This window comes from Triticum urartu, chromosome 7A (assembly GCF_056163025.1).
Source record: "Triticum urartu cultivar PI428250 chromosome 7A, HENAU_Tu73, whole genome shotgun sequence".
In the NCBI taxonomy this organism is placed as follows: domain Eukaryota; kingdom Viridiplantae; phylum Streptophyta; class Magnoliopsida; order Poales; family Poaceae; genus Triticum; species Triticum urartu.
The window spans coordinates 722,155,861-722,174,708 of record NC_141879.1 but is presented as its reverse complement, the minus strand read 5'-3'; the positions used below and the strand labels follow the sequence as shown (position 1 = coordinate 722,174,708).

Here is an 18,848-nt window from a genome sequence, read left to right as displayed (position 1 = left end):
ACCAGGGTAAGTTCCAGGGAGAACTATTCTCTTCCCAACAGCGCTTGCTCGGGTCTCCCCGGATGTTATTGCATCAACAACTCCTTTATACAGATCGGCACGGATCTGCGTCTAGTTCTTCCTGTACCACCTCAACCGACAGCTCTCAATCTTAATGTACATGTCAACCGCCCATTGCTGCAGTAGGCGTGCTCCACAGAGAATTGGATTGAAGATGGCATGCCTTGTTTGCAGCATGTAACAGTAGTAGTCTCTAACGGAGACGCATAACCTACTATTCCCCTCTGCACACGTTTGATTTAGATCGCGTGAGCATTATCTTTAAACACAACAAGATATTTTTAACAAAGTGGGACACAAAACGACATACCTGCATCATCCTCATCATCATGAGACAAACGAGGATTTTGGACAACATCCCAATAAACATTACATTTGGGTAGCTTCGGATGCCAACCTAGCTCCCCCATTGGATAGAATAATGGATAAGACAACGGGTCGTATGCCCCTGAGGTCACACGAATACTATGCCTTTCGTCGTTGTTACCACAAAGTGTTATCTTGCGGTCAAACCTTTTTGCTAGGTCAGTGCCCTCAACCCAAATTGCAGCGACCTCAGAGGACACCGGTCTATTATACCTTCTTTGGTCCAGCCTCTTATCGGTGTTTAGGTCTATCCTATAATCATCGAGGTTGTCTTTGTGTGCACCCAAACTCCTAAATTGCTGGGAGTATGGGTTTTGTTTGAGTATGTCTACTAACCTCTTCACGACATCTTGGTCTAATTGCTTGGTGGCCGCCTTACGATGATCTAGGTTAGGGTCGTCGTCATAGAAGTACAACTGCAGATGTTCTGGACGCGAGCTAGGCCCGAACGAATGGACATTGTGGTAGATGGTGCCGTGAGCTCGGAATGTGTACACCCCAGACCTCATGTTTGTGTAGTTTTCATCAAGGCTGACGCCAAGGGTGGTGAAGGCGAAATGCCCGTTGAAGAACCGTATGTTCTCCCGAAAATGTCTCGAATCTGCATCCATGCTGGACCATAGCCTCTTTAGCTCTGGGATTGGTTCCTGTTGCTTAAGCTGGATCTGGCCATTGCGACAGCAGAAGCCGTCAGTCTCAGATTCAAACTTCCTGGCCATACAGTGTTTGCAATTTTCGTCGAGTTTCAGGACGTGAGTGCTGTCTGGAATGTTTGAGTAGACAGTGTCAAATGGATTAATCTCCCTAAGTTTATCGGTAGACTTGCTCGCTTCCTCATCATCATCCAATATGTCATTATCGGACCCTACGGGGATTTGTTGCAAAATCACGTACAATTCACTAACAACAAATAAATGAGACAGCAATAGAGCTCCAAAGTGTCAATAGTGCAGGGTTTGCAATACCTTCGTTGCAAAACATGTAGTACTCCTCATCAATCAATTCATGTGCTTCCTGCTCATGACGCATGGTGCCGCTTTGGAAAACATCGATGTCCTCTGCATTGTCGTCATACAGATAGTGACAACGGACACAATCATGTTAGAACAACATGCTGAGAATGAGCTTAAGAAACTGACATTCGCAAATTCTTACCAGTGGCACTGGCAGAGTATGTCGGCATATTCGTCCCCGGATCGTCATCAGATGAATCATCTTTTGCGGCCTGGGAGACGGGTGATGCGCGGCTTGGGCATGTGAGACATTCGGAGTCTGAGTTTGCTAGGTCTGTAAGGGGGATTGCGATGCATTCTTTGCACGGTGTTTTTTTCCTTCGGTCATAATTGGCCTTCCTCTGTGCACTTGACTCCCCCTTCTCATTCGCCGACATGCTTTTGCGGCGTTGCACGCTCCTCTCGCGTCTTTTTTCGTTCATTATTTCTTTGACCTCGAACGTTAATTCATCACTTCTCTTCTGATGGCATGCTCTGCTCCTTGCGTTTTTCGCCTCCCTTTGATCGTTTGTTAAATTACGTTTCCGCTCATTGTCAGTCTGCCTCCTAGCTAGAACAGTGTCCTGAATGACAGACGCGTGTAAAGTTGAAGGGGGACATGTTGCTCCCTCTTTCGTTAATTCTGTAACGCTAGGGCTATTTTGGTCGTCTGGATCAAAAATAAGTTCAATTCTTATTTAGTTAATTTTGATTTATCGGATTTGGAGGAGTCACATAGAAACGGATATTAAATGTACACGCATACCTGAAGTAGCAGATGCATGTTTGTTTTGATCCTGGATACGCTTATGCTTGTTCCTCCAATAAGCAACTCGCCTTAGGGCGTTTCTATGGTCTCTCTTGCGTTCTTCTTCAGTTCTTTCATTTGTTTCTTGTATGTCATTCAAGATCCTGTCTGGAGCCATTACAAACATTACCGAAAATAAAAAATCATGGAACTAAGATGGAAGCAATTTCTGTTATAGTAGAACAAAATTACAATACCTTGTAGCTCTATGTCATTAACGATCCCAGTCGAGACCTCCGTTGAATCAGGAAATGCCGACGCATCATTCGAGAATGATGTATAGTTAGAGCTAGTGTGGTTGCCTTGCATACAAAAGTTGTCCAGACATATTATTGCTTATTGATAAAATCTGGTCTTAACATAATGATTAAATCATTAATAGCATACCTGATAAATGCAGGTTGTGTGCATGTTCAACTTGTACGGTAGATTGTTTCTTCCGCCAATAGGAAGCCCTCCTCAGGGCGTTTCTATGGTCTCTCTTGCGTTCTTCTTCCGTTTTATGCTCTGCTTCTTGGGTGTCTTACAAGATTACATTCCCGAATATTAGAGAATAAAACAGATACGCCCACGAAATTGGTGGATGATTAGGAACATTATGATCACCTTGATGCTTGGTGTCACAGATGATTCCAGATGACACCGTATTTGAACTTGGAAATGACTCCGAGCTGGTTGGGTTGTCTGGTGAACCAGATTTGACCAAACAAAATTATGCTAATTGGTTAAGACGATACCAACTATAATGTTAAAAACATTTTGAACCATACCTGTTAACACAAGGGTCTTTGCAATTTCATCTAGGACATTAGGTAGCTTTTTCCGCCGATAGTAGGCCCTTCTCAGTGCGTTTCTATGGTCTCTCTTGCGTTCTGCCTCCGTTCTATCCTCTGTTTCTTGGATGTAATACTGGTTTGCTACTGCATCTGATGTCATTAGGGGGAAACAGAAATATTAGAGAATATAACAGAAAAATGTGAGCAATTTGTTCAATGAGTACTCAAAATATGATCACCTTGACTTTCATTCTCATTAACGAGACCAGAAAGGCCCGTAGTTGTAATAGAAAACGTTGACGCATCATGTGAGAATGCTGTATAGTTAGAGTTAGCTGGGTTGTCTGGTGAACAAAAGTTGTCCAAACACATGTCAGCTAAATGGTTTTGACATACCGAATATCATGGATAATACTCTTTAAGCTTACCTGATGATTGAAGGGCAAGTGCATTTTCATCTTGGACATTAGGTTTAGTTCTCTCCCTATCTCCGAGAACATTTGTGATATCACATAGAGACTGGCGACGGGCAGACTTCCCAATGACTTGTTGGTTACCCAAAACATCTGACAACTTGTTGCGATAAGCAGCCCGCCTACGAGCGTTGATAAGATCCCTATGATCTAATAAGTGGCAAATTATTGTGCATCATATATTCTGTTACCCGGGATATAAGCACAATATTACCTACTACGCAACATACGTATGCACATCAAACTAAGAGTGTACATCAAGCTTACCAGATTTTGCAACTACCGGCTGATTCTCATTTTGTAAGCTGACAATATCCTCATTTCGTTTAATCTGATAAGCTGCACGTTTCCTTGCATTGTACTCCGCCCTTGCATTATCCGCGTATTTTTTGCATTCATTATTTAATGATAGAGTTTCATGATGTTCGGAAGCAGTGTCGTCTGCATGTATAAATACAAATAAGAAAACAAATAAAATGACGGTTGGGAAGGTGGATATCATGCCTATGGATACCTTGAGAATTATCTCATAGCTGCATGTTATGAATGGCATGATGGAGTGTTAGGCTAGCCGTAGGTGTTAATGTTTGACCATCATCATGGTACCCAGGCCCTACCCTTTCCGGTCCTTCTGTGGAGTATAGTAAGCATGAATACAACTTCAATATTTGTCTGGTATGCACGCAATCAATCATGTACATGTCTCCGTCGTGTAAAAAGGATCAACATCTACAGCTATGGATATGATGTTTGGATTACCATCTTTCATTTTTGTCACGCTCGTAGGTGCTGCAAGACATTAAGCATGGTACAAGTCATTCTTAGACTTGCACGTCAGGCATCACATCAGAGTATTTTCACACTTTATATACCTGGTTCAATCGCGCGAATAGCATCTACTTGTTCATCAACGGGTATCAAGTTTGCGTTGTATTCTTCAGCATGTTTTACGCTCATCTGATCTGCAACACATTATGCAAGAAGCGTAATTAGCAGAAAAGCAAGTATTCATAGTACAGTGAACACCACCTGTAGCTATGCCGTCTTCTTGTTCATGTTCACCGGCTTTGCTTCTTGCATTACCCATTCGCAAATGAAATGACCGCTGGCTCTGGTGTTTTTGAGGCCTGGGAGATGATCAGATGGATATAATGGATGCAACATGAACGCAAGAGATATGGCGAACTTGAAGGCATGAATAAGAAGGTACTTTAATTCAAAGCATCAACAGTCAATCATTGAGTTCCTCGACTTTATTCTATCTTGAACTTTAAGCAGATCTTGAACTTTAATCTAAACATAGAACACATTCAGCAAAAGGCACATGTAGAGTGCCCGTTAGTGGTTACTACAGTTGGGTATTTATTGGTCTAAATTGTACAGTGCGTTTTATACATGTCAAGCTGAAACCTGCACAATGATCCTCTTATTCTACCCCGCTGAACTACCGATAAATATTGATTATACTGAACTCTGTTCTTTCTTTGTTGAATAAGAACTCATCTTTTCTCCTTTTTCCTTGGTGTTAGACCAACTGCTGTAGCAGTGGCTAATGTTTCTACTCCAAGAGTGGAATCCTGAGTTCTGATGTTACGGAATATTCCTTTGGCAGGCTTAGGCTAGAGTTTGCCATGTGATATTTGGAGTGTTGGTTGCATCCTCGTTGAGCTATGCTCGGTTAGATTGCTTGTGATGCCTGTCTTTCCTCTTTTACCTTGATATATGTTTCAGACACATGAGAACCTGGAACACATAGCAATGATGGAGAGGGTTTTGGGACCCGTACCAGAGCACATGATACGGAACGCTAGGTTCATATTTATACCGTTAATTTGATTATCATTTTTTAATTTCTCGTTGAGCTATCATTAACAAACAAATTATCTCCATCTGTGTCCTGGAGGTCCAGGATTACTTTTAGACCAAACCCTTATTATTGGGCTTGTTTCTCAAGAGAATGGCAGTATCTCCACTTGTATCCTGGAAGTCCAGGGTTTGAGTCAGTATCCTTAAAAAATCAAACAAGGGAAATGTTGGGTAAGAACCTAATAATTCCCTTTCCCAGGACCCCACAACAAGTGGGAGCTTTTGATTCTGGGATAACCTTTGGTTATATTTTTGAGAGTGAAATATATATCATTCTCCTTTGCACTAAATCTTCTGCATCAAATGTTTTGAAGAACTCTGGCACGTCCTACCTGCAAAGAAATATTTCTTTTATTTTTACACGCAGTCACATTTTTTTTGCTGTGGTTCCCTAAGTTCTACGGTTTATAGTTGTTCACTGGTTTGCTACTCAGAAGTAGTTTTGGCTTGCATCTATTATGTTATTGATTTGTATATTGTGAGTTTCATACCATTGTCTTTGTGTATGTATGTAAATTTCAGATATGTCTGTGTGCATGTGCTGGTAGTGTGTATGTGATGGCTGTGTATATGAAATCATGTAAATTTCACATCTGCTATGTAGGTTCATACCATTGTATTTGTGTATGGATGTAAATTCCAGATATGTCTGTGTGTATGTGCTGGCAGTGTGTATGTGATGACTGTGTATATGAAATCATGTAAATTTCAGATCTGCTATGTAGGTTCATACCATTGTCTTTGTGTATGGATGTAAGTTCCAGATCTGGATGTAAATTTCAGATATGTGATACCTGGAGGGCGGATCTTGTACGCCGTTGAAGCTGGCGCCACGTCCTGGACCTGTCCAGCGTTAGGTCCAGAAGGGGATCCGCGCCGGCGCAATGGATACCGGCAGTTTTGATCCGCGCCGGATCCTCAAAGCGCTCAGCGGGGAGTTGTGCCGCGGACCAGCGCCGGAGCAATGGAGGGATGGCGGGGAAGGACCGATGGGCGGCGGCGGGCGAAGGAGGGCACTCGCAAGATCCACACGAGACCTCGCTCGAGGGCACGAGTACTCGTTCGAGACCAATGCCGTTTTTTTTTGCTGGTTAATCTTTGACGGTCTGTGGCCAGCGGTTTTTCAGTTTTTTTTGCGTTCATCTCAGATGATAAGAATGGGAGGTTGTGCGGGTGCGGGACTCCATCGCAGGGTTTTTTTTTGGTTTTCCGCGGTTGGGAGGGAGGTGTGAAGTAGTACCAAAGAAGTACCAAAATAGACCGGGTTAGGTGGGACGAAAATAAAACCCGGAACGCGACCTACCAACTGAGACATTAGGAGTAGAGATACAATGGTGTCATACAAGTCCTATACCAATACGGTATGGATTACACAGTAAGACTACAATACGAAGTCTAATATCCTCCCTCAATCTCAACTCACTCCTGGAGCATCTAGGAGGTTGAGAATGCGCCTACAGACCTCAAACATGGGAGAAGGTAGAGGCTTGGTGAAGATGTCCGCAAGTTGATCTTTGGAAGAGATAAACCTGACTTGTAGTAGCTTCTGTGCGACACGTTCCCTCACAAAATGATAGTCAATCTCAATGTGTTTTGTCCGTGCATGGAACACCGGGTTTGATGACAGAAACGTAGCACCGATGTTGTCACACCAAAGGACCGAAGGATGTGGCTGAGCAACTCCTAGCTCTCGAAAAAAGGACTCAATCCATATGACTTCGGCAGTCGCATTGGCAACTGACTTGGACTCAGCCTTTATGCTGCTGTGGGGAACAATGGCTTGCTTGCGTGCACTCCAGTCGATCAGATTAGGCCCCAAGAACACAACATGTCCCCCCGTAGATCGCCTGTCATCTGGACACCCAGCACAATCAGCACCCCAGAATGCAGAAAGAACTCCGGAGGAACTGGGGCGCATGTGAAGACCAAAGGAGACAGTGAGACGCACATAGCGCAGGATGCTCTTCACAGCAGACCAGTGCACATCAGTAGGCGCATGAAGATACTGACACACTTTGTTAACCGCAAAGGAAAGATCAGGACGCGTGATCGTCAGATACTGCAGGCCACCAGCGATACTCCTGTACTCAGTAGCATCCTCAGGAGATAGAAGAGTACCATCAACAGCTGAAAGTTTGTCAGTGGAGGACATGGGCGTGAGTGAAGTCTTGCACTTGAGCATACCAGCACGGCGCAAAAGATCAAGAGAGTACTTCTTCTAGGTGAGAGCCAAACTGCCACAAGACTGATGAGCGACTTCAATACCCAGGAAGAAATGAAGTTGTCTCAAATCCTTAACTGCAAAATCACGACCAAGCGCAATCACAAGAGCATCAGCTGCCGTCAGAGAGGAGCTAACCAGGACAATATCATCCACGTACACAAGGAGGTACATGGTCAAACTCGGTCGCTGAAACAGGAATAGCAAAGTATCAGCCGTCGAAGGAATGAATCAATAAGTGCGTAGAGCTGAAGCCAGACGAGCATGCCAGGCACGAGGTGCCTGTTTCAGTCCATAGAGAGCCTTGGTCAGACGACAGAGATGATGAGGCTGAGTGTGATCGACAAATCCAGGAGGTTGCCTCATGTAAACTTCCTCTTCAAGCAATCCATGAAGAAAAGCGTTCTGCACATCAAGCTGGTGGAGAGACCATCCACGAGAAACTGCCAGAGACAGAAGAAGTCAAATAGTGGTAGGCTTGACAACTGGACTGAATGTATCCTCGTAATCCGGACCCTGACGTTGTTTAAAACCCTTAGCCATGAGACGCACTTTGTAGCGCTCAATTGAGCCATCTGCATGTTTCTTCACCTTGAAAACCCACTTCGAATCAATGATGTTGACACGAGGTGGAGGGGGAACAAGTGTCCAGGTCTTATTCTGCAAAAGAGCATGATATTCTTGTTCCATAGCAGCCCTCCAGTGTGGGATACTCATAGCGGCTTGATAATTGCATGGTTCGGCGGTTGGATCATCCACAGCATGAGCCAGGCAAGCAGCAAGATATGTGACCGTGCCATCGGTGCGTTCCTTGGGACGAACGATGCCACTGCAACTGCGTGTATGTGGACGTCACAGAGCAGCAAACACCGGGGCAGGTGGGACATCCAGAGCAGGCGAGGCCGGTCCAGGGGACGCTAGCGTGGTCGGTCCAGAGGACACCGACGAAGATAGACCGGGCGACGGCAGGCCAGGCGACATTGGCCCGGGCAGCGTGGGAGTCGCTGCAGGCCCAGGTGAAGGAGGCAGCAGCGACGCCCGCGCAGATGGCGGGGGTGACAATGGAGGAGAAGCCAGGCGAGGAGGTGGCGACGAAGGCCGCTCCGGTGCGGGCTCCGACACAGCCACCACAGTGTCCGACGCACGCTCCGGCCCTGTCGAAGTGGTAGACAGGGCGCCCAAGACGGAGTCGAGGACGGGAGGCGGTGCAGGCGTATGCACCGACGGATCGTCATGCCCCACGGGCGGCGTAGGGGGTCCGTCAGGTAGAAGTTCCAGGCGAGCTCCACGTCTAGCTCCTGCACCATGGTTAGGTAACAACACAGGCGAATATGCAACATCTTTAAATTGGCCAGGCATGAGAGGAGATGAATGCATAGATGGTGCTGTGATAGATGACTGAGGCATGGCAGAAAACGGGAAGACGTTCTCAACGAAAACAACATCCCGAGATATGTAGACTCGATTTGTTGGGACATGAAGACATTTGTGTTGGAAATATGCCCTAGAGGCAATAATAAATTGGTTATTATTATATTTCATTGTTCATGATAACCGTTTATTATCCATGCTAGAATTGTATTGATAGGAAACTCAGATACATGTGTGGATACATAGACAACACCATGTCCCTAGTAAGCCTCTAGTTGACTAGCTCGTTGATCAATAAGATGGTTACGGTTTCCTGACCATGGACATTGGATGTTGTTGATAACGGGATCACATCATTAGGAGAATGATGTGATGGACAAGACCCAATCCTAAGCCTAGCACAAAGATCGTGTAGTTCGTATGCTAAAGCTTTTCTAATGTCAAGTATCATTTCCTTAGACCATGAGATTGTGCAACTCCCGGATACCGTAGGAGTGCTTTGGGTGTGCCAAACGTCACAACATAACTGGGTGGCTATAAAGGTTCACTACAGGTATCTCCGAAAGTGTCTGTTGGGTTGGCACGAATCGAGACTGGGATTTGTCACTCCGTGTAACGGAGAGGTATCTCTGGGCCCACTCGGTAGGACATCATCATAATGTGCACAATGTGACCAAGGAATGATCACGAGATGATGTGCTACGAAACGAGTAAAGAGACTTGCCGGTAACGAGATTGAACAAGGTATCGGATACCGACGATCGAATCTCAGGCAAGTACAATACCGCTGGACAAAGGGAATTGTATACGGGATTGATTGAATCCTCGACATCGTGGTTCATCCGATGAGATCATCATGGAACATGTGGGAGCCATCATGGGTATCCAGATCCTGCTGTTGGTTATTGGCCGGAGAGTTGTCTCAGTCATGTCTGCATGGTTCCCGAACCCATAGGGTCTACACACTTAAGGTTCGGTGACGCTAGAGTTGTTATGGGAAATAGTATGTGGTTACCGAAGGTTGTTCGGAGTCCCGGATGAGATCCTGGACATGACGAGGAGCTCCGGAATGGTCCGGAGGTGAAGATCGGTATATTGGACGAAGGGTATTGGAGTCCGGAATTGTTCCGGGAGTACCAGGTGATGACCAGCGTGTCCGAAAGGGGTTTCGGAGGCCCCGGCAAGCGTTGGGGGGCCTTATGGGCCAAGGGGAGAGGGCACATCAGCCCACTAAGGGGCTGAGCACCCCTCCCACCCCATCTCACGTAACCAGGAGAGGTGGGGGCGCCACCCCTAGGGCAGCCGCCCCTCCCGGCTTGGGGGGCAAGTTTCCTAGGGGGTGGGGGCACTCAAACCCATCTAGGGTTTCCCCTGTGGCCGCCGCCCCTCCCCTAGGGAACCCTAGGGCGCCTCCCCCTCCTCCCTTCCCCCTATATATAGTGAGGGAGAGTGAGGGCAGCCGAACCCTTCCCCTGGCGCAGCCTTCTCCCTCCTCCTACACCTCCTCCTTCTCCATAGTGCTTGGCGAAGCCCTGCTGGAGAACCACGAGCTCCATCACCACCACGCCGTCGTGCTGCTGTTGGAATCTCTTCCTCAACCTCTCCCTCCTCCTTGCTGGATCAAGGCGTGGGAGACGTTTCCGTTCTGTACGTGTGTTGAACACGGAGGTGCCGTCCGTTCGGCGCTAGGATCATCGGTGATTTGGATCACGACGAGTACGACTCCATCAACCCCGTTCACTTGAACGCTTCCGCTTAGCGATCTACAAGGGTACGTAGATGCACTCTCCTTCCCCTCGTTGCTAGATTACTCCATAGATTAATCTTGGTGATGCGTAGAAAATTTTGAATTTCTGCTTCAATCCCCAACAATTTGTAGCCTTTGTGGAGAGAACTATACCCTAAGAACACACACTTTTTGGAGCCAAACTCAAGTTTGCGATCATTATAAGGACGAAGATGAGGCCAGCAGGCACACCCAAACACCTTGAAAAAGGTACAGTCAGGAGTTTCACCCAAGAGATGCTCAATAGGAGTTTTCATATTAAGAACACGCGTAGGTAATCTGTTAATGAGAAAACACGCGGTGGCAAAAGCATCACTCCAAAAGCGGAAAGGTACAGAAGCATGAGCAAGAAGTGTGAGGCCGGTTTCAACTATATGGCGATGTTTGCGCTCAACAGCGCCATTCTGTTGATGTGTATGTGGGCATGACAAACGAAGAGAGATCCTAAGCTTACTAAAGAAGGTGTTGAGGTTGCGATATTCGCCCCCCCCCCCCCAATCTGACTGAACATGGATAATTTTATACTTGAGTAAACGTTCAACATGCAATTGAAACTGAATGAATATATCAAACACATCAGATTTGCGCTTAAGAAGATAAAGCCATGTGAAACGACTATAGGCATCAACAAAACTGACATAGTAGTTGTGACCACTAACATATGTTTGTGCCGGACCTCACACATCAGAAAACACAATTTCAAGAGGACTCTTTACTTCTCTAGTAGATGAAACAAAAGGTAGTTGATGACTTTGCCTTGTTGGCATGCATCACACACGAACATCTCTTATTGCTAGACACTAAAGGCAGCTCATGGCGGTGGAGTATGTGGCGAACGATGGGTGTGGCGGGATGACCAAAGCGAGAGTGCCACTGGGAAGGCGACACACGAACACCGCTGAAGACGTATGGGGCGGATGAATCCTCCAAACAGTACAAGCCTTGGCTCAAGCGGCCACTAAGCAGAACGTCCCGGGTTGCTCGATCATTAACAAAAAGATTAACCGGGTGAAATTCACATAGGACATGATTATCAAGGGTGAGCTTAGGGACAGATAAAAGATTACGAGTCACCGAGGGAACCCGCAAAACATTACGAAGATGAAGCTGCCTAGTAGGATGACTAGTTAAAAGAGATGCTTGGCCAATGTGAGAGATGGGCATACCTACACCATTGGCGGTGTGAACCTGATCGTGCCCGTAGTAGGGCTGGTAGGTGGAGAGTTTGTTGAGCTCGTTCGTCATGTGATCCGTGGCACCGGTGTCCATGTACCAGGCTGGATCAACAGGATAGGACGGTGTGAACCCTTGCTGTCGTTGCCGATGCCAAGGAAGCTCCTCTAAAAGCGATGGTGACACTTGAAGGCGACGTGGCGTTCACGACCACATAGCTTGCACACCACCCGAGAGTTCGGACCCCACCCAGGGTTAATGCAGGGGGTGGGGCGGCCTTGCCCGATGACGGGGCGGGGAGCGCTGGCCGCAGGAAGCCTAGAAGGCCGCCGACTGCGCGGTGATGGTGGCGGAGGTGCGACGAGCCTCAACGCGTTGCTCGGTGAAGAGGAGTCATGAGTAGAGCTCGTGCGGGGGCATCGCTGGCTTGGCGTTGTGAGCAGCCTCTGCGAGATTATCGTAGTCGGCGTCGAGACCTTCGATGACAAAGCCAGCGAACTCCTCGTCACTGAGCGGCCGACCGATGGAGGTGAGTGTGTCCGCCAACACCTTCATCTTGTTGAAGTAGGTCGTGAGTGAGTCCAGCTTCTTGATGTCAGCGAGCTCACTGCGAAGGGCCATCGAGCGGGAGGTAGAGACCTGGGCAAAGGCATGCTCCAACGTCGTCCATGCGTCCATAGAGGTGGCGGCGAAGAGGTAGAGGGCGGTGACCCCATAGCTGAGGGAACCCTGGATGGCAGAAAAAATCGCCTGGTCCTGCTGCACCCACATACGGTGTTCCGGGTTGATGGCCGGACCATGGCAGCAACCGACGCCGCGGGTGACGACGAGGCCGCGGGTGGCACCGCGGCTGCGGGCAGGGCCAGGAACGAGGCCGCGGGTGGCACCGCGGGAAGTACCTCCCCCGAGGCCGCCGGGATGATGGCGAGTGTCGAGGAGGAGCCGTTGGAGGCCGTGGGTGGCGCGGAAAGAACCGTCGTCGCGGCACCGGAGGTTGCGGGCGACGGCGACAGGATCGGCGCCGAAAACATGGAGCCAACAGCAGTGTTGCCGAAGAACTGGGGCACCGACGGAGCCAGGGGATGGGGTGGTAGGTTGAGGAGGGCGGCAAGCGACGCGGGGATCGACCCAGAGCTGGCGACGCCCGAGGCGGAAGCAGTCATGGCACCGGCGGCACGGCCTTAGGGTTTAGGGTTTCGGCGGTGTGGTGGGGTGTAGGACCTAGGTTAGACTCGATACCATGTAACACAAAGGTTTTGGAGGAACTGGTTCAATCCTCTATGGGATGGCCTATCACATATATATAATAGTGTCATACAAGTTATATATCAATACGGTATAGATTACACAGTAAGACTACGATACAAAATCTAACAGGGTCTGTTACTCCATCGAAGACAATTGCCGACTCGCGTCAAAAAAAAAAAAGACAATTGCCGACACGCCCAAGAAATGGCCCCCGAGAAAAGGTTACTCGCATTGCCATCATGCCATGACTGCAGACGCACCAATGGGTATAATTTTTTTACGGGATTGCATTGGGCTTTTTTTCTACTTGATGGGCTTTTGTTTCTTGAAGTGGCCAGCGTCGTACTACAATTTTGTTTCTTCATTGCAATAGTTTTTTTTTTTACTTGATAGGCTTTTCAGTGGCCAGACTGGGGCAATCGGCCCCGTCCCTCTCCCTGGCGTTTACCGACTATACACATTCGGGTGACCCCTTCTCCTTCCTCTACTTCTTTTCTATTCAATTTTTTTTCTTCCTTGCAGAAAACCCTAGCCCGTATTTCCCCCTCCCAATAGAACCCTAACATTCCCTTCGCTACAACAGCGGAGAGCGAGGAGAGGGTGCTGCGGCAGATGGATCCTAATGAGATTCCCCAACAGTAAGACTATCCGGTTTCTCTCGTCATCTTTTTTGGTGGCTGCAACGTGTAGTAGTTTGTGCATGTTAAGCTGGATGGATCATGGATGGATGTGCATTAGTGCATATGCGTGTTGGAGCTTGCGACTGAATGCACTGGTTGAAGAAACCAATGGATTGATTGCACTTGTTTTGTGGCTGCTGCTGTTTCAGGACCAATTGCAAGAGGCCGCAGACCGACCCCGTATCCAAGGTGCTCGGCAACGACGATCTCCTCATGGAGATCATACTCCGGGTCGGCTTTCCCACCACTCTCGTCCGTGCCGCTCTTGTCTGCAGGCGCTGGCTTCGCCGCGCCTCCGACCCCTCCTTCCTCCTCAGGTTCCGCAATCTTCACCCGCCCGGCCTCCTTGGCTTTTACGTCCACACCATGTCGAATAAATCAGATCCGAACCCCCCAGTCTTCATGCCAAATCTGCTGCTGCCCCCAGAGCTTAGCATAGTCATCCACCGTGCAAACTTCAGCTTTGACGCCTACAAGGGCAAGAATATCTACATCACAGACTGCCGGCACGGAAACGTTTTCATCCACTTGTATGAGGGCTGGACATCCACATACACAAAAGTAGTGCATAAACCACTCTCCTCTAATAGAGAAATACCTAGCTTCCCACGATTCCCACCTCACCAACTGCAGGATGGCAATACCTGCACTTGGAGTGACCTCATTTCCAAAGGAGAAGGTGACAACTTGTCCTACTTGTATGTGTGGATTGAGTCTACCAGGGATTCCACAAAATCTACAATGCACGTATCTGTGTTACAAGACGATGTCTGGTGCATGCATACCTCGATCACAAGTACACACCACCCTTTTTTGCTATGGGTACCAAGACCTGTGGTCGTCGACAATAAAATATATATGGCCTCCATGAACAACATCCATGTCTTGGATTTGTCAGCCTCAAGTTTCTCCATAGTTAAGCTCCCACACATGGTGGCGAAGTATGGCATGAGAGACGCTGTGATGTCACGGGCTAATGATGATTCCGGTGTATATCTTATCCATGCTAAGGAGCTTCAACTTGGCATATGGTTCCACAAGAAGGACAAATGGTTGCCAGTGGATACCATTTGTTTGCGTAAGATGCTTGATAATTTGAGGATATCTCATAATGAGAATGTCCATCTAAACCAAGTGGGGAACAATGCCGAGTTTGTGCTTTTGCAGGCGGGTCAATCTATACTCTACTTGGATATTAAGTGCAGGAAGTTGCGTAAAGTGTATGAGCTTGGAAGATATGATATACTGCATTCTATCCATCCTTTTATGATGATATGGCCTCCCACATTCCCTGCGGTTGAGGATGGTTCCGCAAGGTTTGCCTGTTGACTCTTGGGTGATGCTACTAAAATTGCTTTTGCCTAGTCGTAAAAGAAGTTGTTTGTTCATTTTACCGTAGAGGAGAAGCATTGAGAATAATATGGGTGTTGCACGGGAGGATCAGGTGTCCTCTATGCATAGGTGCATGATTGGCGAGGTGAGAAGGACAATGGGGATTGGGGATAGTGGAGAGAAATTAGAGGGATATGGGTAGGCATGTGAAATGTGATCCTCAAACTATTATATATGTCTCTTATCTTTAATACTTGGTATTTTTGTTAGAGGATACTTGCTTGAGTGAGTTGTTGCTCACACATTTTTCAACTATAGATCCTACATCCTACAGTGGCAAGCTTATGTTTATGCTTGTTTTCTCGTTTAGATATATCAAATTGAAGATGTTCCTCTTATACACGAGAAGTGTATAATCCAATCTTGTGGGACCAGCTTGTATTTTAGTGGGCCAACTGTTTGTTTGGGACATTCATGCATTTTTTTTGCTGGAACAGTTGCATCATTTTGGCATTTCAGTGCCATGTAACATTTAATTTTTTGTTGTACAGCTACTTGCCTTTTTGCTTGTCTAGATCTTTTGATGCGCTAATTATCTCCGTCCTAATTTATGTTGTGTTTTGCTTGGAACAGTGATGGCATGTGAAGGGTCTTGGATCAAAGAAAATTGAGTGAAGCTGCATTTCTTTGCTGCTAGCAAAATAATAATAATTACAGAAGCAGAAGTGCAATATCGATCTGTTTGCTATTTTTGACTTAAGGCCCGCTTGGCAATCCACCGGCTCCTTAAAATCCGCGGATCTGGGGAGCACCTTTTTGCCCGCTTTGAGATTTCTAACTGCAGCTCCGTCTGCTTCGGGAGTGGAGGTGCGGAGCAGAGGGACACCGAACGGGCCCTTACTCACGAATTAACTTGGTGCTGGATTAGGATGTTGGATGGAACTGGATCAGGCGTTCCTATTACTGTTGGAAAGACCTATATATGTATTGGTTGTGCACTGCCTTTGCTTTCATCGTGTTGTCCATCAACAAAATCTGTTCTAATTATCAATGTGCCAGTGGGATCGGTGCACTGTTGAGGTAGTTGGTAAGTGCCTACTTTAGCTTCTCTATGTTGTTCTGTAGTATGATGGAAACTCTAGCATGAACTCTGTTACCTACGAAAATGTTGCTCAGCACCATGGTTCGATCGCACCTACACTCAGTACCGTCCATCTCAGACAATATTTCTTGGGATATGTGCCACTTACCCTTCACAAAGTATGGCGGGAATCATCAACACTAGCTAAACATGCCCAGCTCTACAAAATCTATTGCATGCGAAGACTCATTAGGGAATAAAATACTACCAGTCCATCGATACCATGGCAATTTTTTTTAATGTGCCTCGTTATGCACCCCTAGAGTGGCCCCACAGTCGGATTGTTTGGAAACAAATATAACAAAAAATATGTCAGAAAACACACACCCTTAGAGCATCTCCAACAGGCGTCCAAAAAAAGCTCCGCGCACTAAAAATTTGTTTTTTTGGGCGCTGAATAGCTCCAGCAGATGCTGTAGCGCTAAAAGATTTAGGGCGCGCGCTGAAAAACACTATCGCGCGCAGCATATTTTGGGCTCCGGATTACGTGTGCTTCACAATTTGCACTGTCTGCTTTTTGGGCACGCGTTTTTTGGCATCTACTAAAGCAATGTTGGTCCCTGCGCATTAAAAGTGCTACAGTGGCGTGCTAAAACTTTTATTGGGCGCGAAATTTTTGTGCGGCAGATGGAGATGCTCTTATAAATTCACATGTCTTGCTTGCCGATTTAGACAAGAAAATTTGATGAATATCTTTGAGCTGATCACTGTATTTTTTCTAACTAGGGAAGCTCTTTCCCAAGATGGATCTTCTGTACCAAGAATCTTTTTTATGCAGTGACATATTTTTTTATTCAAATCTTCACCAATCTTAAAGAAAATATATTTTTATCTTTTTTTTCTTTATGTTGGATATGCTTATAGGAAAAAGTTTTTTAATGTGCTGACTGCATGAATATCCCTAGCATACATAAAAAAAGGGAAATCATCAACCATTTGAGCATTAAAAGATAGCCAGCAGGTTAAATATCAAGGTACTACCTCTCTCTCAGTTTACAGGGCGTGTGTGTATCCCTAGGTCGTCAATTTGACCAACCTAATATAAGTCATATATTAAAAAAAATATACCAACATAAACTACGGAGTTTCTACTTTCAAAAGGTATAATTTTTGTGTTATATAGTTTATATTAGGGTGATAAAATTGGCAACCTAAGTATACGCGCAGGACTTGTAAACTGAAATGGAGGTAATAGATAGATTGTGCAATTTGATATAAAGGAAATATTATAAAAAAACATGCAAGATGAGCAGTAGCGACAAGGTCGAACAGAATAATAATTTCTTGAATTCTGGGGCTTGGGCCCATGCTACAGTAGCTTAGGACCGTGTGCCAACCCAAGCCGCTAATGACAAGTAATTAACATAATCTCTGAATTTTGAATGCTAACATGGCACATATCCCCAAGGAAGCAATGCTACATCGTACGGCACCGAGCTTGGGTTCGACTAGACCATGGTCCTGAATCTCATGGTCCGGTGCGATTGGATCACAGACTGCGCCGTCAAGGCTTCTGACATTGAGATATGCGAAACCGCGCGGTCCGGATTGCGGCGCTGCGGAATCCCATGGCTGGAGAATACCTACACATGTCAGCCCGTTCCCAGCATGGATGATAATGGCGTTGTTTACCTGATCACCAGGCTGAAGTTCATGCACCCCAAGGCATGGCTCCTTGCTGTTGACATGAGGAACAACAGATTCCAGGCAATGTACAGGATCCCAGCTAGAAGAAGCAACGACGTGTCGCTTGCATATTGTGCCACTACCATCTCCAGATATATGAATGCGACTACGCCAGGTAATTATGTTATAGCCATGATGATCATATGCCCAATCATGTCGTTAGATTTTTTTTTGTATCAACATAGATGTAAAAAATAATGGTGAAGTTAAACACGTTTTAGTGTAGACCATGTCAGTATCTGAAACATTAACTTTTGTTCTCAGCATAGGATTTAGAAGTAAGTATTATCTTACACTTTCATCTGATTGTTTGAGAATTATTTATTACATTGTGTTGATCTATGTAACAAACAGATGCTAGTAATAATTAGCAATGAGCCTATGATAGCCATCAAACACTTTTCTTTCCTCATGTCAACCAACTAGTCAGTTGTACAGTTAGTACTATGAGCCTATGAGGGCATCCGTGCTCTGTCGGTGACCCGACATTTCCTATATGCATGCTTCTTGCTAGTTTACCTGATAGGCTGATTGATTCTATTACAAACATTCAAGTCAGATTCAAGTCTTAAATGCATCTTCCTTTTACAAAGGAAAGCAGGAAGCTAACACCATCCCTTTTTTGTGCGGTTGCAAGATGATAGCAATCTTAGTGAAGATGCATCACACTGGGTGAACACCGAGCAGGAGAAGGCGAGGAACGGCGAAACCACCCTTGCTAAGGTGGCCCGACTTGAAGAGCAGTTGTCAGACGAAAGGGCCGAGAAACTTGAGCTAAGGCAAAAGCTTGGAAAGATCCAAGCAGAGAGAGACCTGCTGGCCAAAAAGATCAATGAGATCAGAAGCATACTTCATTAAATTCCATCCCA

The 18,848-nt window shown here is 46.3% G+C and overlaps 3 protein-coding genes and 1 pseudogene across 3 annotated transcripts; 1 reads left to right on the top strand and 3 right to left on the bottom strand.

The window, feature by feature from the left end:
* Positions 1–341: 341 nt before the first annotated feature.
* LOC147962237 (uncharacterized) lies at positions 342–1,609 on the bottom strand. The gene is made up of 3 exons (XM_087534773.1): positions 1,582–1,609; positions 1,392–1,484; positions 342–1,291 (listed from the first exon to the last, which is right to left on the bottom strand). Exons 1-3 carry the CDS (start codon positions 1,607–1,609, stop codon positions 342–344), a joined length of 1,071 nt encoding a protein of 356 aa, XP_087390899.1.
* Positions 1,610–1,985: 376 nt separating this feature from the next.
* Positions 1,986–3,977, bottom strand: LOC147962236 (uncharacterized). Its single transcript, XM_087534104.1, has 9 exons — positions 3,743–3,977; positions 3,431–3,625; positions 3,242–3,346; positions 2,997–3,146; positions 2,833–2,910; positions 2,614–2,748; positions 2,424–2,528; positions 2,185–2,334; positions 1,986–2,002 (listed from the first exon to the last, which is right to left on the bottom strand). Exons 1-9 carry the CDS (start codon positions 3,975–3,977, stop codon positions 1,986–1,988), a joined length of 1,170 nt encoding a protein of 389 aa, XP_087390230.1.
* An 8,170-nt stretch (positions 3,978–12,147) lies between these two features.
* LOC147962235 (uncharacterized) lies at positions 12,148–12,663 on the bottom strand (annotated as a pseudogene).
* Positions 12,664–12,690: 27 nt separating this feature from the next.
* LOC125519448 (uncharacterized) lies at positions 12,691–15,229 on the top strand. The gene is made up of 4 exons (XM_087534103.1): positions 12,691–12,982; positions 13,534–13,605; positions 13,724–13,778; positions 13,970–15,229. The coding sequence occupies exons 1-4, from the start codon at positions 12,691–12,693 to the stop codon at positions 15,147–15,149; spliced, it is 1,599 nt and encodes a 532-aa protein (XP_087390229.1). The 3' UTR covers positions 15,150–15,229.
* Positions 15,230–18,848: the final 3,619 nt, after the last annotated feature.

Coding starts and splice junctions, on each gene's coding strand:
- LOC147962237 (XM_087534773.1), bottom strand. CDS start 1,609: ATGCCGACATACTCTGCCAGTGCCACTG. Junction 1,485..1,581: donor ATACTCTGCCAGTGCCACTG/GTAAGAATTTGC, acceptor ACGACAATGCAG/AGGACATCGATGTTTTCCAA. Junction 1,292..1,391: donor CTACATGTTTTGCAACGAAG/GTATTGCAAACC, acceptor AAATCCCCGTAG/GGTCCGATAATGACATATTG.
- LOC147962236 (XM_087534104.1), bottom strand. CDS start 3,977: ATGATATCCACCTTCCCAACCGTCATTTTATTTGTTTTCTTATTTGTA. Junction 3,626..3,742: donor GCCGGTAGTTGCAAAATCTG/GTAAGCTTGATG, acceptor GCCACTTATTAG/ATCATAGGGATCTTATCAAC. Junction 3,347..3,430: donor ACTTGCCCTTCAATCATCAG/GTAAGCTTAAAG, acceptor TTTGTTCACCAG/ACAACCCAGCTAACTCTAAC.
- LOC125519448 (XM_087534103.1), top strand. CDS start 12,691: ATGGCAGCAACCGACGCCGCGGGTGACGACGAGGCCGCGGGTGGCACC. Junction 12,983..13,533: donor CGGAGCCAGGGGATGGGGTG/GTAGGTTGAGGA, acceptor TTTACTTGATAG/GCTTTTCAGTGGCCAGACTG. Junction 13,779..13,969: donor CCTAATGAGATTCCCCAACA/GTAAGACTATCC, acceptor CTGCTGTTTCAG/GACCAATTGCAAGAGGCCGC.